The 26212-nt window shown below is 38.3% G+C and overlaps 1 protein-coding gene across 1 annotated transcript in view; it reads left to right on the forward strand.

Annotated features, from left to right (window-relative positions):
- The window catches only part of stxbp6 (syntaxin binding protein 6 (amisyn)), a 65555-nt gene that overhangs the window by 25379 nt on the left and 13964 nt on the right, over positions 1-26212 (forward strand). The window contains exon 3 of the mRNA XM_005724087.1: positions 26011-26141. Coding sequence (XP_005724144.1) covers positions 26011-26141 — 131 coding nt within the window. The remainder of the gene's footprint in view (positions 1-26010; positions 26142-26212) is intronic.

The following is a 26212-nucleotide window of genomic DNA, read 5'->3' on the forward strand; positions in this document are numbered from 1 at the left end:
GCAACTAACTATTATTCTTTTTTTTGTAGTCTGCCCATTTTTCATCGATTAGTTGATGATTATTTCAATAACTCTTATGTCCACTTCCTATGGGGAAAACCTCCAGTTCTAGGCTCCAGTGCCTCACCTGCTCAAGTCTGCCCATCTGTAAATATCACCCTGTTTCTCGTCAAATGAAAATGATAACCCAGGAAAAATTTTAAAGCTGCATGAGCCTCTTTACAGGACAAACTCATCTATATGCTGGTGCCTAATACTAGTTCAACAGAACACAGCAGAGGCTCTGAAAAAGATCTTGCATGATCCATGAGAAGTTTCTGACAGGCAAGCTAACTTAACTCTCTAAAACTGTTTGTGCACTACAGTAGTTGTTGTCGTGGAAGGAAAGCTCCACTTTACACAGTCTGCAGATAACTGTTTTATTCTGTGAAATGCTTTCACATTTTTTTAAAGTCTCTTTCTCCATTTTCTGCCATCCTCCTGTTTTGTCGTTTGCGCTATTTTTCTTCTTCATTAATATTGAGTGAAGTCTTGGCAGACAATGTAGGCAATACTCTCCCCATAGCTTCCTATAGTTACAAAAGCACATTTCCGGGGTTTTAGAATAGGATGTGTCGACAATAAAATTCTGCGTTGATGAATTTTCATAGTTGACGATATCTCTTATGGTGGCAAGTTGTTGCAGCCCTTTTAATGACCTTGTGATCACGGCCTGGTCTTTAATGTATCAGCCTCTAGAGAAACAAGTAAAATCCTGGGACTTCTTTTTTTTTTCACACTTTGTTGTATCTTTTCTTTTTTTCCGAGAGGCCAATATGTTTATCTTATATTAGATGTTCCATTTCTTTGTACATTCCCTCATATCCATTCTGGTAGTTTTGGCCAGGAATTTGCTGACATCTGTGAATCTCTGACTGATATTGAGACTTTGAGACATACAAAAACTGCAGTGAAAAAGTAGCCAGAAAATGGGAGCCGCAAATACTTTTTGACATCTAAAATGAAGATAACACTGTATATATTGTTTTTTACCTTTTTGTGAACAACTAAGGTGTGTTGCTTATGAAAACCATGAAGTGCTACAGAGAAAATTACATTTTATTTATGTAATTAACACATTTTGAACTCTTAAAGAAATATAACAAAAGGAAAGGCACCCAGCTGAACTAAAATGATCCATGTAGCAAACAAAAACTGTTGTGAGCCTCCACCCTTATATCGCCTTTGGACTTTTGGAGCCTTGACCTGACACCCGCAATCACGCCTCGCCGCCTTAACGTCTGTGCTATTTGTGCTGTTGTTGGTATATGTCGGGCTGTGAGCTGAAAAGCTACAGCCAGCTGTGTGTGTACAGCAACCGTGTGTGAAAAGTGGTCAATAAAGAGATGCTGAAAAGCATGTTCATGGAAACATCATTGGTTCTACCGTGATATCTTTATAATGGGACTTCTGCTCGTGAACCTCTGCGCACAGCGTCTGCAAATCGGGGCTGTACGAAGTCACTTTCATCTTTACGCAGGACTGTAAGCTGTCATCTGTGAGGCGTGAGCGGTGTTTGTTTTTAACACAGTTCACGGTGGAGAATAGCTGCTGACATAATGTGGATCCGAAGATCCATAACTGGCCTACCTGGGGTTGAAAGTCTCTATAAATGCACGGCGTTTCAGCGGTTACACCGGTTTCCGCGAGTGTGACGCTTGAGCGATGAAAAAATAATAAAATATAATTTTATTTTTATATTTCAATGTCACAATAATCTTCCAATTTAGAACTACAAATTAAAAAAAAAAAAAACTAACACAAATAAAATACACTTCAGCTAAATATTTCTAATTTATTTTCCCAAACCGCGCAGAGCCGCACTATAAGGACTAAAGAGCCGCATGCGGCTCCGGAGCCGCATGTTGACGACCCCTGGTGTAGGGTCTCAGAAGGGTTTGCTTTACCTAAGACTTTGGATTTATACTTCTGTGTTAAATCTATGTTAGGCGACTGCGTTACCCACTATACCTATGAAAAAATAAAATGCTGCTATCAGCGTCTTCTTCTTTTTTTCCCCCCAAACTGTCGGCTGTAAAAATATGTTCTCATTGCTCATGGAGAAGAATTGGCTTGTTAACCTTCTGTAAGTGATTGAGGCTGGGACTGAAAATTATTGATTAGTTCTTTTTGCAGAAAAGCCCTTTCAGCTCTCACAGTAAATATTTGGTTGGCTCTCTCCAGCCAGCCCTGAGTTTAGAGAACAATGCATACAGCATATGCTGAATAATGCTGTGGCAAAGCAAATATTTAACATTCGGTCTCCGTCACTGCCTCTACACATAAATAAATAGACTTAAGTAGAACTGCTGAGCTATTCATTCCATCTCTGTGAACTGTAATCATTGTCTCAAGTTTTACCTTTCAATTTCCTTTCTTTTTTTTCTTCTTTTGTTTGGGGGGGGGGGGGATTCCCTGATAATTCATAAATTAAGAACTCCAATATTAATGTACATCATCTTGTATTCTTTTGTAGGTTGCACTCTGCTACAACCTTACAAAGCTGTATCTCTGCAGATATGCTGCTGCGGCGTCTCCATACTCTTACTTTGTGCTCCTTTTAATATCTCCTCAGTGCATGCAAAATTTAAAGGGAGTGGGAATAGTTTAACACAGTACATGCAGAAATATAGTGATATGTTACAAATTGTGGATGGATGGAATGATAATCCACATATCTCTACGACAACTCTACTCATTATTCTACTTGTCTTTTGATGTATTCTAATTATTATTTTTTTTATCCCGTACTCTGCAGAAATATTCCGTACTTTGATATGCTCAGCATGTGGTGAGTCATAGCTGTCTTAGAAGGAGCAAAGAAGGTTTAAAAACCTATGGAAGGGAAAGCTTCTCTGTGAAAAGCTGGAATAATGCATAGTACGGTTGATACCATCAGATGTAATGAATTCGGAGGCGAATTTGATTCCATGGTCATATGCTTGCTGAGCCTGATGTTTCTTACATAATTTTAAAGCTGCTAAGTATTGATTTTGAAGTGAGGCACGTGGAATTGCTGAGCCAGTACATTTAGAGTTAACTCTATCAATCTCTTTAAAGGGAGAATGGATTTATCTTTGGCCCCAAAATAGAAAAGAATTTTGCCTTTTAAGCACGTCCGATTGTAGCTACAGTCTTTGAGAAGATGCAAGGTTGAATTTGGAACTGTGTGGTGTTATGTATTTTTAGCCCTTGCTGCAAATTTTCTGTATGTAACAAGGAATTGCACCACTTTATATTTACAATAACGATGCACTATTTCAATCAACAAAATTTATTTTGAACATGCTTTGCTAGGGAGGTTAACATGGAGAATGATTTGTACTCCCTGAGTAATATGTGCTTAAGGCTAATTCTACGTGAGCCAGCTTTAGCTCTTAACAGTGTGCAGTGCTTATGGCAGTGATTGGGACAGTATCCAAAACAGTCTCCTAGAAATTCTAACTTAGTCTTTAGTCTTTCTAATCCTTTAACTCTCGAAGGCCACAAATGAGCTGCAGACTGAGTGAAAGAGTGTAAGCAGGAACAAATGCTGGAGAGAATGAGTGACGTTATAGAGCAGTCATGCTATGCTAGATTCAAGCAGCACAAGAGCATGGGATTCTGAAGTACTGCAGGTCGCCAGAGGTTTTGTGCACATATATCCACTGTGCTCCTTTACTAATGTTTCTAATGCTGGAGTATTTGGGCGTTGGTACTATGTTTATTTGCTTGTTTATGAGTCTATCCTTGTGAGTTCATTGCAGTCAGCCCATTAGATGTGGATCAGCTTTGATGCAAATAGACAGCACTGAATCTACTAAGCTTGAGTAATTGGACCTTGTGGGGAACATCAGACCCACTTCTGGAAAATGCACACACTCATTACAGCACAATCACACTCATGTAAATGCACTGTTTCCCATAATATCACTCTTTGTAACGGTTATCTGACAAAAGGCTAATCTTTTGAGATTAGAATAATGGCTTTTTTGGACAAGCACTTTCTTTTTTGCAATTGCAGAAGACACAGAGATGTCAAGGTCATTGAGATTGCTTTGATACATGCTTAGGGAGTGCCATGTTGTCACAGAAGGTGAGCAGGACATAGTCAAGTTCCTCCACTAACTTTCAACTTAAACATTTTGTAATTGTAGAATTTTTATACAAGGGCTGCACAATTATGGCCAAAATAAATGCGATTGTGATTATTCAGTGATTTGATGGTAAAAAAGTTACACAAACATTACATTGCTCTCACATCCACGTGAATCCAGATGGAATGCGAACGGTTGGTTATTTCAGTGCATTTTTGTGAGCTGTGCAGCTTTATACAGTGTGCAGGCTCAGTTTTGTGGACATTTGAGTTGATGTTAGGCGATTCAAGTCTTTATTCATTAATTATACTGCAATTTGTGCTGTGTTTTCAGGTAGTTGAATTAAGTTAGCTGTGTTTCTTTTGTAGCGCTGATTTCTTCCTGGTTAATGTCCCTTCTGCTAAATCTGCTGTATTTCCAAACAACAGAACATTCTCCACTTTGAGGACCTATCTCTGTGGCTTCTGCTCTGCTGCACATTAGAGTTTTGTCTGCTTTTTAATACAGTATTACTTGTCCAAGCCAGTCCAGGAAACTTGGTGAAGCGTCATGGTGAAGGAAGCCGCTGGGATTGACTCATGCAGGCGTGTTGTTTGGTGGTGATTTTGGAAGTGCTTGAATCACTTTTGCTTTTATTTTCAGTATCACTCAAACGTGTTAATCTAATTGTGGGAAACCAAGATTTTGATCAAGATTAAAATGTGATTACTTCTACAGCTCGGCTTTGTATTATATATTCCACTCACCTCCATCATAATGGATAGGTCAGTATTTACTGGGAAGTAATTAACTAACTATTTAACATAGAAGAGAGCTAGGTTTGTGTATTCATTGTTCCATGTAGTATTGCTCTGAATGTGTCTCTTCATTATGCAGAGGCAAAGTCAAAAGCAGAAAATATGCAAAAGGTTTCAGAAACCTTATTACTGTATATTAGTGTCAGAATAATTGTGGTGGGTGCACAGTTGCAGTTTCTTAGACCCATCTGTTTAGCCACAATTTCCTTTTCTAATTCTGACTTCCAATATTAGCCCCATAATGTTTTAATCCACTCTGTTGCATCTGGAACGCTGAGTTTTTATTTAATTGGCGAATTCTAATTACATTTGAAAGTTTGAAAATAAGCTTTTAAAAAGTGTTAGCATAATCTTATATGAAGTTGGGGTTACAAACTTGAAGCATATAAAGGAAAACACATTTTTTATGCTCTCTCCTCCTCATAACTAGCACGCTTTACTGTGTCTAACATGCTCATTTTTACCTTGCTACTTTTGAACAAGAATGCTCTATAATCAAGGCATTTCGTGGTGGTTGTGAAATGACTGAAATGTAGAGTTGCCAGAGAAAAGCATGAAATTGGAATTTGGCCTTGTCTGCTGAACTTATCAGAGTTGCAAAATGAAATGGAAAATATAATCGAAACTAGGCTGTTAGTTTTCTTTTCTGCGATTATATCTAACAAAAAGGCAGAACACCTCTGGGACATTATGACACAAAGCTGGTTTTCTGTTTTCTGTTTTTTGTACATGACGATTATAACAGTTTTATTTTCAAGAAACTGTGATGGTTTCTTTCTAACTGAGCTGTCGTGCTCATACTCTAACTGAACAAGCGGGGGTAAAAGGAGATAGCTAACCCTCGTCGTGTCTTTGATCACGTCATATTGAGTTTTCCTTTTCTGTGATGGCTCTTTGATCGTCTTCTTTACTCTCCCCACCCATACCCTGACATCTTTTTTAAAAAAATTTTTAAATCTTTGACCTTCTTCTTGTATTCAACATCTGTTGGCCTTCATCTCTTGTTTATCCTTCATTCAGAACTTTCTCACTGTGTTACTGAGGAAAATGACAAGTCTTTTGATGTAAAGCAAAAACAGGCTTCCCTTAGAAGCACAGTTAGACCACCCGTTAACTTTTGATGAATCACAGATGAATGATTATAACATGTTTAACACTTGAATTCACTTTATGAAATGGTTTAATTGTCTCGTGATTAGTCAATGATTAATAGAAGGGGTTATAATACATTTAAATTGCTGAAGTCATTACTGAAGATGCAGAGGTTATAGGGCATGCAAAGTAACTGTCAGAAAGCTATTGTAGATTTGCTGTAGTACACCCTTACACCACTAGTTGAAGAATAGCTATTAAATGATACGGAGAACTCTTGCAGTACTCTAACTGCATCTTGATTTCTGGAGAGATTTACAAGTTTTTAAAAATTAATCTTGAAAGGACGGTGCTCTTCTAACTAAAGTGCAGTAAGTTGGGTACACACAGCATCCTCTGAGCAACGACTAGCCTATGAAGTTGTAGCAATGAGCATATTTTAGGTGTAACAGTATATACAAGGTACTCAGTAAGCTAATAGGGTTTTTTGTTTTGTTTTTTTTAAAGGTAACAAGCTTCCAAGTCCAGTGTAATGTTGAAGGTTGTTTGACTGAAATTGCATCTCCACTTCAGCCAGTTGGTTATGGGTGAAAACAGCTCTGTTTCTTAGCTCCTAGTTAAATAAACTGGTGACAGTGAACCCTGTGAGCTCTCTCTTTGTCTTGTGTTTCTTATTGTAAACAAAAGCTGGTATGCACATGATATTAATTTATTATATGTTGAAATGATGAGAGACTCAGAATCTACCAGTGCACACTTGCCTATATTTGTATGATTTCTTGGTGTAAAACTGTATCAACTGAATAACTACTACTGAGGAACAGAGCCTCATGACCAAAGCAATACAACGACTTCCACCATGATATTGGTTTTCCATTCTAATGAGACATTGAATCCAGCTTGGTATGTGTATAGCTCCTGACATTAGCAGACACTGCCAGAATAACAAAAACAGAAGAAAATAATAGCATGCTCTGCTGCTAATGTGGAAAGCTGAATAATTGATTTCTAGAGCCAAAAAATATACATTTCTGTCACAACAGGATAAAGAAGGAAAAGGTTTCTCTGTGCCTGGTTCTGCTTACCAGTCACAGGTTTATTAAAACCTTAGCGTAAAGCTGTGAAAATTCCTTGCATTTCTATATAGTGATGGTCTGCTGTAGGGAAATATCTGAGACATGCTCATCCCAAAGTTGGAGTGACTTGGTTAATACAGGCTCAGAGCTTGGTGCCACCTGTTTTTCTTATCTAACTATACTAATACTGAACACTGGCCTTACTCCAATTACACATTCTGCTAACAAAATAGAAGCAAAACTACCGACCAGCTTCAGAAATGCTTAAAATTGTAAGTATTTCACATCAAAAGTTATTTTGTGTGCAAGCTTTCTTGATCTTCAGGATTTATGATTGATGCCTAAATGTTGGTTTCACCTGAGGTGCTAGTTCATGTGTCTGTTACACATGAACTAGCAGCCAGTTGCATGTCAATGAAAGCTTATAGGTCTAGTGTGGAGACAGTTAATGTAAACCAGAGATTTGTTTGGCATCTGACCTTGTGCTGCTACTTATTGCAAGCCAGCTTTAAACAAACTGACACTGAAACAGTATCCTGTAAATAAGCAATTTTTTCAGTACGAAAGTATGTGAAAATATACAGTGTATACAATGTAGGGCTGCAACAATTCAAGTAATTTGACTCTAAAAGATTTGCAACACAAATGCTTGTTTTTAAAACATTGCGCGCCATGGAAACGCAAGCCACATTTGGGACTAAAAACAGACATGCAATACAAACGTATTTAGGAGCAGCATGTGAATAAAAAGTTTGGCAACATTAAGCCCACGCACACTGATAACTCAACAGCAGCAGTGACCATGACACTAGCACAGTTCAACTTGGAGTTGGTTTACAAACACATTGCGAAGAAGCGGCGCCGTTACTGAGAAGGTGAGCTCAGACTGAGTGATAGAAAATGTGTTTCTCACGTCCAAAACAACAGTGCTGTTCCTGTAATCACCAATAAAATCTTCACTGGGAAAAGCCTGGCTTCATCAAATCACCCGATTGACCAATGCTGATGTGAAGAAAAGCAAACTTTGTCGTGTGATTGTGTGGTGACCACTTACAGAGCCAGTCCTCAATTGCCCCTTTTATAATGTCTTAAGAGTTAGCTGGCCAAATCAATACACGTGAGAAGTTGGCTGCTGCAACAACAAAGGAGCCTAGCATTGCTCTGTTCTTGTATCATTAGAAATGTGACACTATCACTGACCAATTAAGCTTTGTTTTTGTTTGCCTTTTCCCTGGAACATGAGAGCTGATGAGGCATGTAAATGAACAAGTCTGTTGAGAAGGCAGTGAAAATTGGAAGGTAATGGTCTCTGTTTTCACTTTGCTTTGATCGATTAGCTTTAGAATAACAAACAAAAGTTCCTGAATAAAGTGCCCGTTGGCTGTTGTGCAATAAGCTGACTGTTTTCTCAAATTGATTTTTTTTAACATCCAGGATTTTTGACAACAACCAAAATGATTTGTAAATAAGATTGTAGCGCTCTCAGATGACCTTCAGCTCTAGACACTGAATGATGATGGCAGATTTGCATCAAGACGTTAAAGCCAATGCCAGAAAAATCAGTGCATATGTATAATGGCTTTGCAGCTCCATAAATATAGTTCATTATTCATTTATTTTAATGACTAATATAGACTGAGTGGTTTTGAGTGATACACATAGGCAGTGATAGGCAATATAAGACCTGCACCACCTTGCAATCTTAACCTTTAAGAAGATTCACCAGACACAACTTTATTATTTAAGAGTTAGGAGTTCGCCTTGTAATCGGAAGGTTGCCGGTTCGAGCCCCGGCTTGGACAGTCTCGGTCGTTGTGTCCTTGGGCAAGACACTTCACCCGTTGCCTACTGGTGGTGGTCAGAGGGCCCGGTGGCGCCAGTGTCCGGCAGCCTCGCCTCTGTCAGTGCGCCCCAGGGTGGCTGTGGCTAAAAAGTAGTGAATGTGTGTGTGAATGGGTGGATGACTGGATATGTAAAGCGCTTTGGGGTCCTTAGGGACTAGTAAAGCGCTATATAAATACAGGCCATTTACCATTATTCTCAGAAAGATATTTTTCATTCACAAACATTAAGGATGAATTTGATTAATAGCATTGTTGTTGAATCCCACCATATTTATTGGTAGCCTGATTTTATCAGCAGTTTTCATCTGTTTTTATCAATGTTTATAATGGCCATAAAATTACAATTCAAAAAGTAAGAGATGAGAGAACCACCCTTGAACTATGTTACAAGTGCTGACGTTACCTAGTGCACTTCCAATGTTTGCAGCTCGTGTTTGGAAAGCCACAGATGCAACAACTAGTTGACCCAAGTATAATCAGACAGGCTGTAAACGAATAAAGACATTTATTATACATAACAAATGTTAGGAAAATCCGTTTGTTTTGTTGTTTCATATGTCTGATAATGGCATATATTCAAATAATATAGATTATTTATCTGTTATTTGAATACTGGTGTAGCATTTTTTCCTGTTATCCACCCAGTTTTTACATCTAGAAAATATGCAGCTTAAAAGGTGATGTAGACTACAGTTATGTCAAGTAAAAATGAGCTGACTTGAAAAACAGTGGAAATTCCCGATCAGCACAAATTTTTTATTTTGTGTATGTGACATAAAATAAAAAAAATTATGTCAGTAGCTTCATTATAAAGTTAAACTTGTAACAGCCTATATTTAAATGCTGCTCATTTTGTCTTGATTTCACTGATATAAAGAAAGGTATTGCTTGTTTGTCAGTGACGGCTAAATTAGTAAGATTGCTGGACTTCATTGCATCTCTAATTCAGCAGCTGGAGGGGGACTCCAGCTTTATGAATGCTTTCATTTATATGATTGTCTTTTGCAGTGTTTTATTGTGGAAATAAATATTGCAATAACGCTTAAAGAGACAATACAGTTTTGTCTTCTTGGGATTTCAAAGTTTATGCAGCAGAACACCGGTAAGAGATCTTAATAAAACTAATGACACACTTACCCTGAAAGCTCAAGTATCTAATTTGACAATATAGTTCACTCTCTTAAAGATTAATGGGAGATGAGCCTGATCTATTATACAGTTTCCAATTGCACTGTGGCTCATTACCATAATATAATCTAAGGAATACACAGGGTATAACCAAATAATGTTAAGCACTGAATGATACCACAGTTTCAATTGTTTGAATAAATACAGTATAATGTAGTATTAGTTCCCATTTCATGAAAATGCTTTGTGATTGTGTTCTGTGTTTTTCTTAGTAATTCAGTAAAGCAAACACATTTACATTTACATTTACATTTTTGAGATGGCCTCTGTGGAACCTGCTAAAACTACCTGTATATGCTTACAGAAAGAATGATTTGCAATATATTTTAAGTTCAAACACAAAAAGGTGTTCAATATGATGTTTATTGTATATACAGTTCTTTATGTAACATCTTAAAAAACAACTACAGAAGTAGAAATTGTTCGAAACACGCTTTTCTATTCTACCTGAACACTGAAAATTCTTTATCCTTCCAAGAAGAAACGCCCAACTTTAGAGCAGAAACAAGCAAATAAAAGAGCATGGCACAAAATAATCTGAATTACAGCATCTGTCTCAAATCTACTTTGGGTTAACTTCACAGTCCACAATGTCCATCTTTTATGTACAGTATATGGAACAGACATGTCATCTTGTTCCAAAGGTTTCTTTGTTTTTTTTTAAAGATCTTTTTATCAGTTTTGATTTCCTCCCATTTCGATTGACCCACTTCTTAAACTTTTTTTGGCTCTCCACTGCCCAGCTGTGTCAGGCCTTTCGGCAATCCCTTCTCTCACTGTGATTACAGTGCAGATTTGACTGCAGTATAGTGTGCTTGTGAGTGGCATGCATGTTAATTGTGATAATGAAGGTCACCTAGAGGAGCAACTGGAGTCGCTCTCTGAATTTACAGTACTCCCTGTAGGGAAGTCGCTGCCCGGTGTGAACCTCACCAGGATATCGAAAAACACCATATGCTCCCCACCCACCACCTCACACCTTTTCCAGGCCTGCCACTGAGAAATTCAATCATAGAGCCAAGAGCCTTTTGAGATATGTGTGATATTGTGAGCTCTACTGTCCAAACTTGCATCAATTGAAACAAAGAACAAATTGAACTAAAATAAGCTCTAGAAAGCTTACCCTAGTCAAAGTTGCAGTCATTCCATTTAATCATGATTTTGCCAAGTAGGAATAGAAATGAATCAAAGAAACGCCACCTTGAAATCAAGCTGCAGGAGATGTGGCAGAAATGATCTCGGCATTTAATTTGTACCTAGCAAACACAATCAAAATAGCTCAGAGTAATCCAGATTGTACACCTGCAACAAACAAGTTAATATTGATGTTGGTGGAGCTCAATACAGACTCGTGCTGACATTCTTGCCATAATCACCGTTTTTGATGTGGATCCAAGTATGTGGGAGGGTTTTTTGTTGTCGTTGTTTTTCTTGACTTCTTTTTTCATTTATTTTCTCTGGCGGAAGAATCCTCTCTGTATATGATGGAAAAACTCCTGGGATGAATTTGTATCTAATTTTTTGTTTTCTCAGATCCAAAAGTAGGCAAGAATACCTTAGTATGCACACAATGGGCATGCAATATTGAGATAATTCAAAAGATTTTATTATATAAAACATTGTACTAAAATTCAAATAACAATGGATATACTAGCTGGTATATTGGCTGCATTGAAACAGATTTGACTTTTTCTTCCCAGCGAGGGGAAAGATCAATGTTTGTCATGAAAAGAAAAGTATAATAAAATGCATGGATGTAATAATGTTAATGACTTGTAATGAGAATACTATTGTACATTCTTTGGATTTGCCTTCTGTTTAAATCTATAAATGTTACTTTCATTTAAAACAGTATTTGCTTAACACGAGAGATTTGGTATACTAATAATATATAGTGAGATATCTTCTGTACATCAAGTTTTCATTGCATGTGTTAAGGCCAACACCTGACAGTTAGACAACTTGATGTTTAGTGCTTGTCATGAGTCAAAGGTTAAACAGGATATGGACTGGCACTTTGTGTCCTGTCACCAGGCCAGAGATGCCAGTCTTCTGTTCAGACTTCCTTTGTCAGCCCTGGGTGGTCTTTACTGTGGTATTTCACATTAAGGGCATGGCATAGCACCCCTGCAGGCTCCCTGACAATGCGGTATCAATACACACTGTGTCAGTAGTGGGATGCCAAGCACACACACATACAAACAGGAGAAAATGCACATTTGTTTGGTTTCTCATATGTTTCTTAAGTAGAATGTGAGAACACCTGAGGTTACTTTAAAGACATGTTTCTTTTTAGTTGTTAGGGTTATAAGATTCTCTCTTTTTTTCCTGCATGACTCCATGCTAAACATGGAAGGAATGATCTCATACTTTAATACCAATCTCACAACCCCCAGCTGTTTTCCTACTGCATGGAACATCATTCATGGGAAGACCAGATGGAAAGCCATTGACTGCGGAAACAAATGAAACTTTTTCCTGCATGCTCACGCAATCTGTGCCCTTCAGTAACACCATTTACATGTGTGGGTGTTTGTGACAAACCCTCCTCCCCCCCCAGGGTTCATATTCACTGTGTCCTTTCACTCAGTGCTCTGGAGTGCAGCGTCAGCCTTTGCTCTACAACTGCTATTCAATTGGAGATGAGTTTCAGCTCAAGATGCGGTACAATGTCATAACACTCCGATTTACTCTTACAACCTGAGTCATACTATAAAACTATCAGTTTCAATTAGATGTGTGTTTGGTTTGAGACTGTGAGCTGGAGGAAAGCTGTTTTCTACGTTGGACTGAAAGTCAAAATAAATATCCAGCGTGTGTCGTCAAGCCTAATGGATACTTTGTATTTCAGGTCTGCTGTTGTTGATAATGTCCCAGTATTCACCCTGTTAAGGGTCTCCGATTGATTGATTTGTAATGTCTTTATTACACTTGTGGTAAAACAGTATGCTGCTTGACTTGAATTTACTATTATTTTTTTTAAATAACTCAGAGTACAGACTCTTTTACCTTGGTGTTTTCATTTTCTTTAGATTTACAGCACTCTCCAGTAAAGCTGTGCACCTAATTTATTCTTTGGGTATATCTCATACAGATCTAGACTGTATTACAGAGCTGTGTGTCAAGCTGAAACCTGGTTTAATGTATCACTGCACACATGTTCACAGTGTACTGTTGTATGTGTTTATGTGGCCAGATCACCCTCTGTTTCCTCCCTTGACACCTCTGTTATGAATCCTGCATTATTAATCTTTTTCTCCACTCCTCCTTTGTTCCTGAGAACAGGGATGATGAATTTAAACGGAATGAAGGGAAAAGCAATTAATTTCCTCACCCATGTAATTTGAATAAACTTTCCCTTTTCAATTGACTTTAACTACCGAACAAATGGGCGAATTATTTTATCATTTTGAGACTCCTGTATAGGGATGGGTATCGTTTAGGTTTTATCCGATACCGGTGCCAAATCGGTACTTTTGAAACGGTGCCGGTGCTTAAACGGTGCTCGAACCGGTGCTTAAAGAATGGAGAACACAAACTTTGTCCAAAAACCTCTCATGTTCAGCTGTTTTGTTTTGTTTTTTTGTAAAAAGATAACAATGTTAGCCTTTTCTGCAGCTATGGGGCATATATGGTATCACTCTTGGCTGGAAGCAGTGCTTAAACAATGGAAAAAAAACACAAACTTTGTCCAAAAACCTCTAATGTTTTATCTGTTTTCCACTTTTTCTTTGGTCATTTTAGCCTTTTTGTCCAGGGTGAAGGGAGTATCTGCCATCAAACAAGAAGACAGCCGCATGTAGCTATGATGATGTTTGCTAGTTCACCTTACATGCATTAATGTAATAACGTGGTTAGCCTACTCAACGTAAATTACACTCGAACAACATTAAGCGACTCACGCAGAAAGAACGGCTGCTGCTGCATCATCATCCTCATCATTTCTGCTACACTGGCAGGGCTAGGGGCCAGGACTCTATTCTTCGTGTTTTTGGGGGATGTTGCTCCGGGTCCGATAACTGGCAACCCACCCAACGTGCACAGTGTGAGGTCTCGCAGCAAGCTATCAAATACGGCGCATTTCTCGGCTTTTAAAAAAACCCGCTATGCGTCGCCAGGTGTTTCATCGGATTTGAGGTGTTACCTCCTTTGACAGTATCACAGTATCAGCTTAAAGCACTTGTTGCAGGCTGCTGAGTTTGCATATTTTGCTGTGAAGTACAGCCAGACTTCTGACCGCTTCGCCTTGGACATTTTTAATCTGTAGCTCTGCTCTGACAGAACGTACGTACCTGGCCCCGCCTACTATCCTGGGAAACGTAAAATGATTGGCTAGAATCTAAAGTGATCACAGCTCAGGGGAAAAAAAGCACCGAAATAAAGCACCGAAATGTGCGCTGCTTTTCGGTCTGGTTACTACCGTTTATGTCAGAACCGGTGCCATCATGGCACCGGACACCGGTACCCATCCCTACTCCTGTAGTTAATTGTCTATTTCCATTTTCAATTTGGTGGTCAGGTTTTGGGTCAATTAGAAAGGAGCATTTGTTTTTTTGTGTTTTGCATGCCCATTTCCAACAATGGTCTGCAATTACTTGCAGTGAGGGCCTATATTTAAGTGAAAAAAAAAGTACTTTGCAAGCATTTGGGAACTGAGAAAAGCCGTTGTAGTTCTGACAGAAAAATTCTTTCTCATATTTGCTTGAAACAGAATTTTAGCTGCTCAACAGTCTGGGGCCTCCTTTGTCATATTTTTCTTTTCATAATGCACCAAATGTTTTCATAGGATGATGGATCTGGACTGGGAGACTAGTTTAGCACAGGGGTTCTTTATCAGTGGAGCCATGCTATTGAAAATTCTTTGCAATATGATGTTGGAAAGTGTTATTGCTATACTCTGCTTCTGAAATGCTGCTTCTGTAACATGTTCACTTTGGACACAATTGTGTTACTAATTAACCTCATTAGATGTTTTGTTGCCACCATCCTAACTTTTCATTATAAATAACAATATGTTATCAGATTAATAATCATTTTTTAATGACTATCAACATACTGAATGTGTTACAATAAAATGTTCCAAGCACTACAAACTGCGTGGTGACTGTAGCCATATCTTTTTACTGGAGACTAACTTCCTTTTAGTACTCAAAAAAAAACAAAAAAACAAAAGCTTTGATCCATTTGCTTCTTTTGGACTGCTCGATTATGGCAAATTTTTTTCTTTGTTATTTGTCTTTAAATTTCAGCATCTTTAAACTTTATATTAAACAGGGGCAATAAAATTGGTGGAGGTGGAGGACATGGGTGGGGGCACAGGGTTGTCTAGTCGGTGGTTAGGCACAGACAAGGCGTAGTTTTTGATCACTAAGCTTGTCTCACAAGGGCAACCACCAGTTCCTGTCAGTCACAGTGTCCACCACCTGAGGTGTATGGGAGCATAAAGGCGTAATGGAGGCTGCCGCAGACTTGCACGCCATGGGAAACCAGAGTGAAAGCCATGGGAAGTGTGACGTGGAGCTAGGCTCCCACAGAAACCTTGTTAAACTTATTGACTTTCTTTAGATAAATCTCATTTCATCACCACATAAGGTGAACTAAACAGTAAGTAAGTCTGGACTTTTAAGAGGGCCAAAAGCATGTGACTGAAGACAAAATGAATTCTTCTCTTCTTGGAGGCCAAAACCATAACTGAAAATAAAATCTGACAAATTAGGCAAACTTACTTTTATCATTATGGAACAATGAAAATTGACTTTAATGAATAAGAAAGAGAACAAGAAGCATGATTGAGCAATATTTTAAGAATATGTGACATAATAAAAAAAATACAATTATAAAAATGTAATTAAATTATTTAAAATAATATTTACTACTGCAGGTTGCCTTAATTTAAAAATGCCATTTTAATAGCTCATGAGCTTTGTTGTACATACATAATGGAGCCTTCTGTTCTGCGCAAAGTGCATTATTTGCTAATTGTTTAGTTTCTTTAGCTGTGTTTATGACAGTTGTGGTTACTACAATTTTCAAAATTCATCTATGGTATTCATGCAGTATAATAAGCCCCACTAAAATATATTTGACAGTGAAAATATTACATGTAGATTTACATTTTCGACTTTGTGGACATGTACTGACCTTACTCTGTAAAACCTGTAGCCACATAATTAGCAAGGATCCTGTCTGCATCAGTACAAGCCAAATCTAAACTCCTGATGTATTGAACCGCATAAATTCATGCACACACACACACAGATCCAGGTGTCACACCACATCCGGATTCACATACAACTTGTAGATATGCTTGTACATAAGATTTATACTTTTGAACAAAAGCCTACACACCCTTTTTAAATGGGAACATCAAACAAATGCCAATCCCTTTTTTGTTAGCTTTAATCTTATAACAAGTAAACGGTGTATCAAAGCAGAAAGAAATAACCTTGTGGCATTGTACTTGGCATACTTGTACTTTAGATTTAAAAAAAAAAAAAATCAGACAAAAATCATCTTTTGAATGTTGTCTTTTCCTCTCCTTTTTCTCCTTATAGCTTTTTTAAAAGCGTACGAAGAGTGAACAGTATGGGTTCTTGGATATTTGGAGGAAGAGCAGTAATGTGTACACCTGCTTTTCAATGTTGCATACAGTCAGTGCTTTACTAAACCTTGTCTGAAAGAGAACAGATGGGCTGGGAAATGAAATCTGGCAACAAGCTTGAAAAACACTATTTTGATTCATTTGATTTCACTTTTTAGTGCCAAAGGTAGAATACACTTGCTTGACTCACTCATATTTAATCCAAATCAAACTGTCATTTCAGCTGTGAGCAACTTAAGGAGCTGATGGACAATCACAGAAAAGAAAGTCAGACTACCCAGACAAGTAATAAATACTCTAGTATTTCTAAAATCAGTGGATAAAATTATAGCAAGCTGGACTTGCTATAAGAGGACGATTTACATAATAAAACTGGTGGTTTTACAGCATTTCCTCAAGAGGTGTCTCAGGATCATAAACAACATATTTGATTTCAGCTGAACGCACCGTTCATCTGGGCTCACAACCCGGTTATTACTAAATAAAGAATTTTGTCAGATCTTATTGAACCCAAGTTTGACACAAGATGTTTTTACTTTGAGCGCATATTTTCCAGGGAAATCATTTTAGGTAATCCTGAAGGAGTAAGTGTGGAGGAATGTGCCTTGTTTTGACTGTTTGATATACCAGTTCTTGCTATTGTGTGACGATATGCAGATTGGGTTGCGATGAGGTCTTTGCCTATTAATGTGCACCAGAAGGTTTGGCACATGCAACTCATTTCGTATGCGTTTTATCTTTTTCTACACAGAGATATGAGAATGTATTACAAAACCTAACGACCTTACTTTATGATCTCCCTCACTCTCGCTGCGCACTTCTTACTTTTTCAGCAAAGTGGAATCTAGAATTTTTTAAAATCCCATAACATCACCACTGTAGGTAAGGCCTCATTGTAATAAAATGTTTCCTTGTATCCCTGGTTTCTGGCTCCAGAGGAATGTCTGCTATGTGGATTGGAGCCTAGCCTGAATAGCGGAGTCGTTGGAGCAGTGGGTGGTGGATGAGCTCAAGGGAATACAGACCTCACAAGAGGCTTTGGTTTTTTCCCTGGATGTGTTCAGGAGTAGGAGAGAAGATGAAAAAGACAACTGCTCTGATCTGTCGCTATGGAAAGTAAAATGGGTTTCTTTTACTTAATATTTTTTGATAATGTTTTTCTTTTGCAGTTACTTTATTGGAAAGTAGTACACAGAAAGTACACTGTGTACTACTTTCCTGAAATTGCTTCTGGAACAACATGGTCTTCATGGTCTTTGGTGCTCTTTTGCGATCATTTTGAAGCATCCTCTCTGCAGACACAAGTGCATTCAAGGCATGGCAGCAAAATGCTCTCACAGCATAGCAAATGCACTGAATCGCTTCACTATTAAGTATCATTTCCCCAAAATGTGTTCATCTGCGTCCGGTTTTCATTTTTCTCCATCCATGCAGTTGACAAATGGCTCCGTTACAGCGGAGTTCACCAGGAATGCAAGAAGTGTGAAGAAAAAAAAATAAAAATCAAAGATTAAAAATACAACATGAAACGTACAGACAGTGGCTGCAGTGGAAACTCCTGATTTCACTCTAGGTTTTGTATGTTTGATGCTGCTTCCATTGACGGCAAGGACACTGCAGGTAGGCGGGATGTCCATGAATGCATGGACTGCCTTTGCTCTACTGCCGGCCAAGCATAAAACAATCTGGTCAAATGTTTGTTTTTGTTTCGTTTGTCACCTGCCTGTATATCTTTGCGTGAACAGAAAAAAAACTGGCATATATTACACACAGAAGATGATCAATTTCTGTAGTCTTGCAAAACAAAAGGGGAGCCTAAAGTTCAGCCATACTCATGAAAACGTCTTCAGTAGCTTTGATTTGAACTGAACTAAAGAAGTTTTGGTGCCTCTGAAGAGAGTTTGAGGTTTGAATAGCTGACACACGATTTGTTAAGCCTCCGGAATCCTTTTAATGTGTTGTCCTTGGGTAAGTGTTATAACTGGCTGGATAACAGATGCGACTCCAGGCAAGAAGCATCTACAACAATGTGCGTTTTTAAAAAGCTCATTTGGCTTTGGAATTCTTAGCTTAAATGAAAGAACAAGTTGACTTGCAGAAGCTCCTTCTAACAAGGACACTTGTTTTATTCTGAACATATTGTTTGAACATGATGGATGCACACATTTTTATATAAATGCTATCCATTCATTCTCTAGTTAACATTCAGTTTAAGCAGACCTGAAAGTGGTGCACTGTTGTATTTTTTCCCCAATATAAATCCTGGTCTCCTGTTTGCTGTTTTAGACAGCAAGGGACCCGACACTAGCAGGTATAGACATATCGGATACCTATTCAGAGGTTGTTTTTTTTTTGTTGTTTTTTTTACATGTTCTTGCATTTCTGCTATTGTAACATCCCAAGCAATAAAATATTTTCAGTCATACAAGTTGCTTTGTCACTTAAAACTGAATCTGTGTTGTGATTAAGGGCATTATTGTAATACTATTGTCATGGGATGAACTGCTTTATTGTTTGTTCGATGTTAATCTAATGGTGTCTGTATCTGTTGTGTGAGAAACTTGTCACTGATAAGAGTCGAAAGCTAATCTGTATAGCCGATATTCATCATATGGTCTCCCTTTTACTGTTGGTGCCTTGTCACTGCTAGGGCACCATCATGACTGAGAAGAACTTGTAGACAGCACTGACTTTGTTTTCAAAGCCATGAATAGACTATAGAGGCCTTTGTTTCAGGCTGGTGTTGCCAGTCTAGCCTGTACAGTGGTTCACTGGCGTGACAGCTTCTTTCTCAAGATCACAGTGTGTTCCAACTCGAGCAAAGTGGGGGCAGCTTTAAAATAGACCTGTAATCACGGACCCAGATGGAGAAAAAAGTCTTAGACATGCCCTCAGACGACAGCTCTAATAAAAAACAACAAAACTGAACCTGTTGACCAAACTGCTTAAATGTTTACCTTTCATTCTTGATACCAAGAAAGAGGATGGCCCAGTATTTGAAACCCCTAATCTGCAAATATAGATCTTCTTGTCATGAAATATGTAGTTCACGTACACTCATGAGTCACTTTATTAGTCACAACTATTAACGGCTTGTTAACGCATTTATAAACTAATCGCATGGCAGGAACGTGGTGAATTTTCATGGTCACGATGGACTGCTGAAGTACACACCATGAGTACACACCAAAAGTGTAGAGAATGAAGTGAGAGGAGCTTGGTCGGAGAGCTTCAAGCTGATAGGCAATACCTGAAATAACTGGTCATTACAACCAAGGTATGCAAAAGACCATCTCTAAACAGACAACACATGAAACTCGGCAGCAGATAGGCAACAACAGCAGAATGTGGTCTGAATTGGAAATTCACATCATGAATGTGCAGCCAACAAGTCTGCAGCAACTGCATGATGCAGTCATGTCAACCTTTTCCAGAATCTTTGGGGAATGTTTCAGATACTTCATTAAATCGCTGCCATGAAGAATTAACGAAGTTCTGAAGGCAGAAGAGGGGAATGAGCAGGGTGTATTGTAATAGACAGTTTAAAGGTGAAATGAGCTAAACACCCAGCTGAAAAATGCCAAAGGTTAATTGCTGAGATAAATGAAAACTATGTGTTTAAACAGTGATAAACAAGTTTTGAACTTTTTCCCAATGTTTTTGTTTTTTTTTCTTAGTTGCCTTGGGGGTTAATAATGACTAATGTGGCGTCATATGTTTAGTATATCATCTATCCCTGGAGAGCACTCTTTTGTTACAAACAGAAAAGCCCCAAGCCAAGACAAACAAACTGCTGCGCTGTATTTCTTTGTAGTCCAGCAATTAGCATCCATTAGCTTTTCTTACTGTATCAATGACTGTGTCAAAAACTTGCACATGGTGATCTAGAGTGTCTTTTCTTTCTGCCATATAAATGTAAATCGCTATGGCAACTGCATGTGCCTAACGCTGGAGTAAATAGACAATTGACTGCTGATGGAAAGAGCCTCATTTTCAAGAGGTCTTTAGCCGACCTGTTTGAGATGGATGCTGCAATGGGTTTCTTTGAAGAAGGGAAACAAAGAAGTGAAATAATTAAAAACATCATGACATTGATATAACAACTATATAACAAGATGACTACAGCCTCTCAGTACAAAGTGAAGTAGACAGAATTTTGTTTATGGACGAAGCTGAGTGTCTCATCTAGCCACGCTTTAGATTCTTCTTGGTGGGTGAGTGATGAAACACTCGACTACAACACAGCGTTTCCCAGACTGTGCACATTATCTTCCATATCTGATGTGATCTTTTGTTATTCTCAGATTTTTTTAGTTTTCAAAGCTTTGCTGTGCTGGGCCAAACTGTTGATGCTCTTTGCCTTTGGCTGCACGCTTTTGATAAGTGTCAGTGTTGACATGACGATGATGCTGTGTTTTTATAAGGGAAGGAAGGTTTTAATTTTATGCCTATGTGGGTGGCACTTTGTTGTCTGCTCTTTTCATTTTCTCCAGCTGTTATAATGTTGTTAGTTTACCAAAATATTTCTGGATAACATTTGTTTTCATAGTACTCTATTTGATATTTCCAACAATGCCGATATGCAATCGGTAATGCACACAATCATTGCATGATCTGTTATGTCGTTTACAGCCTGTGCCAGAACACCATCTCATGCTCACATTTCTATTAACAACCACAGCTGGGGTCATGTTTCCTTGAAGTTAAGTTGATTCCAGGAATTTTTCCTCTGATCTCTGCAGTCGGTGAAATGTACAGTACGGGTTTCCCTTCAGGCAGCACTACTTGCACATAGCCAAACACAACAAGGGATCCACTGGAGGAAGTGAAAGCATGTCACCATCAGAGCATGAGAAAATAGTCAGACAGGAACCTCAGCATGGCCTTCCTCTGATAGCCAGCCCACATAGAAACAATGTGTTTGGCTGCTTTTCAGTGGTTGTGGTCATCTCTTGGCTTTTACTTGCACTAGTTAGTCAGGTGTTATTTGTTCGGTCTCAGCTTGTGATACAAATAATGTTTTAAGGGTGTGACTCCTGCAGTAAAATTGAGAGAAATGGATCACATTACAGATTGTTCATTTTATGTTCAGGAAGGGATAATGTATTCATCCATCTTTGTATTATCACAATAACTCAAACTCAGTGAACAGAATAATTGAGAAACCCAACATAACCACTCATCTAAAAAAATCTTTTTTTTAGTTTTATAATCAGAAAAACAGTGATACATGATACTGTACAAAAAGACAAGCTTACTGACACTGGATATTAAGTATTGATAAAATGGGTTCAACATGCTTCATAAATTCCTTACTTTTTCACTTTGCTAGAGTGTGCTGTTCTCCAGACTTGGTGTCTAAGTGAATATATTTATTATGAGAGCAGTTTAAAGTTCATTTATTACAAGAGCTTCAGTATAGGTTTTCTCGTCCTTGATTGCTATTTCAATAACCCCAGCTCTTCGAACTTTCAGTAATTGTTTTAATATTCCAGGGAGCCACTCAGACAAGGTGGGAGTCAACAGCTGAATATGAAATTGATTTGAGAGGCTCAAAGGTGTCTGGCAGTTTGATTAAGATCTCTGTGTTGATGCCTTGACAATTTAGCTCCATGGCCTTGAGACAGCGGCTCTCTTTCACACATTTCAGTAGTTCAGTCACATTGCAATGTCATCGTATAGTGAAAAAGATACTTAGGCAAACAGTGCCACCCAATTAAATTTGCTGTAATTTTTCTCCCCTCTTCATGTGAACCAGGGATGATTAAGTATGCATTTGGTGTGCATTTCTCATGTGACATATAATTTTTTTTTTCTGCGTTATTCTAATCCTGGAGTCAGTGTGATTACTTTGAAAGCAGCCTGACTAGAAAAGCCAGTGATTTGTCAGTGTATATGCAAGAATCTGTCAGTCAGAGCTGCTCAGGCTTCAGGGGTCGTACTCATTCATATACATGATTTTATTTTTTATCATCGTTTGTGTTCTACACAGTATGCTGTGGGTGCAGAAATTTACAATCAATGAGCCTTGACATCAGTGGCTGCTTCAGTATATTGTAAAGCTACTGTTGGTGGATGTGTTTGGTGTCTTTTCAGCATGTTGCATTCTCCTGCTGTGACTGACTGTTCAGCTTTGAGTCAGAATACATTTTGTGAAAAGGATTTCTAGTCACATTTCATTGTGGAGCTTGGCATCTTCAGCTAAATAAAGAAACAGATTGTGCTTAACATTTGATAGATTAGTAATTTATCAATCTTGAGCCAACCTTAATTTCTTTGTATTTGCATCTAAAATTCAAGTTTAATAAAAAAATCTTTTGAACATTGGCTCAATTTTAGTCCAGTCCTTGTAACTCCACTTAACACTGACCTGTGAACCATCCATCCATTCGCTTCCGCTTCTCCTTTTCAGGGTCGCAGGGGGCGCTGGAGCCTATGACCTGTGAACCATTCAAGCATAAAAAAGGCACCTAACTCAAGGGAAATGGACCAGTGTTGTGTTCACATAACAGAAAACTTGACCAATTTTGAACTGTATCTATTGCAAAAACACATTCGTTCACATTTCTTTGGTTAAATCTATTGAAAATGCCAATAACAACAAAGAATGTTTGCACTAACAAAGTGATTCTGAAAGACCTGTTGACCTGTGTCTCAGCAGGGTGTGCATTGTGTCCTTAAACAAAATAAAAAAGAGAAAGAGAAATGAAATAGAACAGAAGAGGTGGCAGGCCTGAAAAACTATTTACAGCAGGTGAACAGGATTTTAAAAGTCATACCCTTGAGAAATAAGAAAAATATAGCAAAGACCTGACCCAGGACTTGAGAAGATGCATGTGACGCTACATGGGGAAATAACGAAATTGATTAAATTAGAAACACAGAAGAGATTTTTATTGTCATGCAATGCTATCTGTAAAATATCTGCTTGGCTTCATTTTTCATCATGGCAATGAGCCCAAACACACTGCCAATGCAGTAAGTGAGTACCTGGATAGAAAAACACACAGTGGAACACTAAGTAATGCATTGACCTCCCCATTGACCCTGTTGACCTCCCCAGACTTCAACATTATCGACTCATTGTGGGATCATCTAGAGAGAGAACAGAACAAAAAGTAGCCAACATCCAAAAAGGAGCTTTGTCCGTCACGAGGCTCGGAGAACTATTCCTGAAGACTCCCTGAAGAAATTAAAAGAACACTTTCCTAAGACAGTTCAGGCTGCGTTGAAGGCATTTAAACCAAATACTGACTTTCAAATTCATTGCCATTGAATCTTTGCCCAATACACTGGATTTCAGTGTATGTTTCACATTTCAATATATCATTGCACCATTCCCATTTTCCAGCAGAGCACAGAGAAATGAAGAGTGGCTTAAGATTTTTGCACCGTATTAATCAAAATGCTGAAAAGATAAGGATAACCCACTTTTCCCCATTTTAAGATGGATATAAATTTGAAATTAAAATTTTTTAGAAAGGACATTTGAATTAATTCGGGGGGAAAATGACATTCATTGATAATAGAAAATAAGGATTAATTCCTGCGCCATGACGAGTAGGCCATTTTCTACAATTTCTACTTGATAATTTTGAGGAGAGTAGTAGCTCTGTATTATAGCCTATCATCTGCCACCAGTGTAAGTAAAGGATAAATTATTCTCGCTGGGAAGTGAATGACCTTAGGTTCTGCATTTCTACCCTTCAGCACATTGGTTCATTACACCGAGCCTGTCGTCTGCTTTATGAAATTTTCTGCTTTCAAGAGCTCCTATTAGCCTTCACTGTGACACAAGACAGATGTGATCATTCTGTTCATCTGTTAATCATGATTGTGATTCTTTATCTGATTGAAATCCTCGAAGAAAAGATGAGGAAGGTGTTGTAGGAAAGAAGAAGAAATGCTTGTCTTCATCTATCTGTCTGTTCCACCCGGGCCAGCAACTCAAGTATGAACTGCAGCTGTCTAAATGGATACACAAAACGTATCCAAACATCTCTCATCTCATGGGAGTTTGCTTACTGGCCTGACATTCAGCCCTACCTTTATTTTCCATTTCCAGAAACGGGTGAGGAAAGTCTTTCAAAAAGTGAACCAGAACAATAGGGAAAATGGAACAGCATAGTCTTGGGGTTTTTTTTTTTGTTTTTTTTTTTTTATTAAAGAAGTGTAGGGTAAAAAACTGGAGAGAATGCAGAGAAAGTGACCCACACACTTCCATCTCTCTGACATGACACAATGGAGGATGTGAGAGAGCGGAAGCAGACCTTTGCTGCCTGGGTTAAAAAAGCAGCGCAGGACCAATTGTCCCTGAGAATGACACAGAGCTCCAAAATACAGTCTTTTAGTTTGAACATTTTGTCCAAACTAAAAGCCTTGACGCGCTACAGAAATCTGGTGGTCTTATTCTCAAATGCCAGCCTACAGTTAAACACAGAAGTGCAATATAAACATATGTTCTGCAATGCTTGGATAACTGGAGGGGAAGCTGAGGACAGGAGTTTGAGTGAAGCCTTAGTCATATATACTAAACTACACATAAAATACCTGAAAGAATATGCTATCAACCAGCTGGCAATTAACTCTGATTTGTAGATACTAAAGTTACTGATTTAAAAAATCCCCAGCACCTAATAAGCACTTTTAGATTATATTTTATTCATTTGTTTTTGGCGAGTTGTTTAAATGCCCCTCACCCCACCCCCACCGAGCTCATATTATGTCTTTCAATTAGTTTTAGTCAGCAGTGCAGAAGAAATACATCACATCAGTGCAGAGACCGGAGCTGTGTCCCACACTGTTTTCTGGTGACAGAAACAATATAGCCAAGACTTTATGTTTTTCAAAGTAGTGTAGTAAAAAATATGGCATTATGTTGTTAGAGCACAACAGAAATTTATAGCGCAGTTTACTGTATATAAGATTACTGCACACAGATTGGTATGAATAATAAAAAAGCCATGTTTACAGGGCGTATCTGTTCAGGGTTAGGCTGTGTCTTCTAATAGGAAATGTTTATCATGGTCTCTGTTGCTGTTGGCTCTAGAAGCGAAGTAATCATTGTTAATGGATCCCTTTGTTTCTGCCGCCTACAGAAAGGAAGCTCGTGACTTTTGCTTGACTAATATTCCACATGTGATGACCTGAGCTGTCCAATTTTCCTAATCAAAACTTGTCTGGGAATCATGTGCATGGGGTCTACAGGTTACACAGAAACCTCGTACTCTGAAATTTAATGTTGTTTTAATTATTGCTCCATTAGGCCTTACTCTTGTTTGGCTTTTGTTTCTACAGTGACGAACAAGAAACCATCCCATGTTTCAATCACAAAGGTGAAGCAGTTCCAAGGATCATCTGCCTTTGTAAAAAGGTCACAGTGGACAATTGACCAGCTACGGCAGGTCAACGGCATTGACCCCAACAAAGTATGTAATTTCCCTTCTCCTTTCCCAGTGAACACAAGTATTGCTAATTCAAAGCATGTTGCTATGTACTC

Source organism: Pundamilia nyererei, unplaced genomic scaffold (assembly GCF_000239375.1).
Source record: "Pundamilia nyererei isolate P.nyererei 1_Seehausen unplaced genomic scaffold, PunNye1.0 scaffold00010, whole genome shotgun sequence".
NCBI lineage: Eukaryota > Metazoa > Chordata > Actinopteri > Cichliformes > Cichlidae > Pundamilia > Pundamilia nyererei.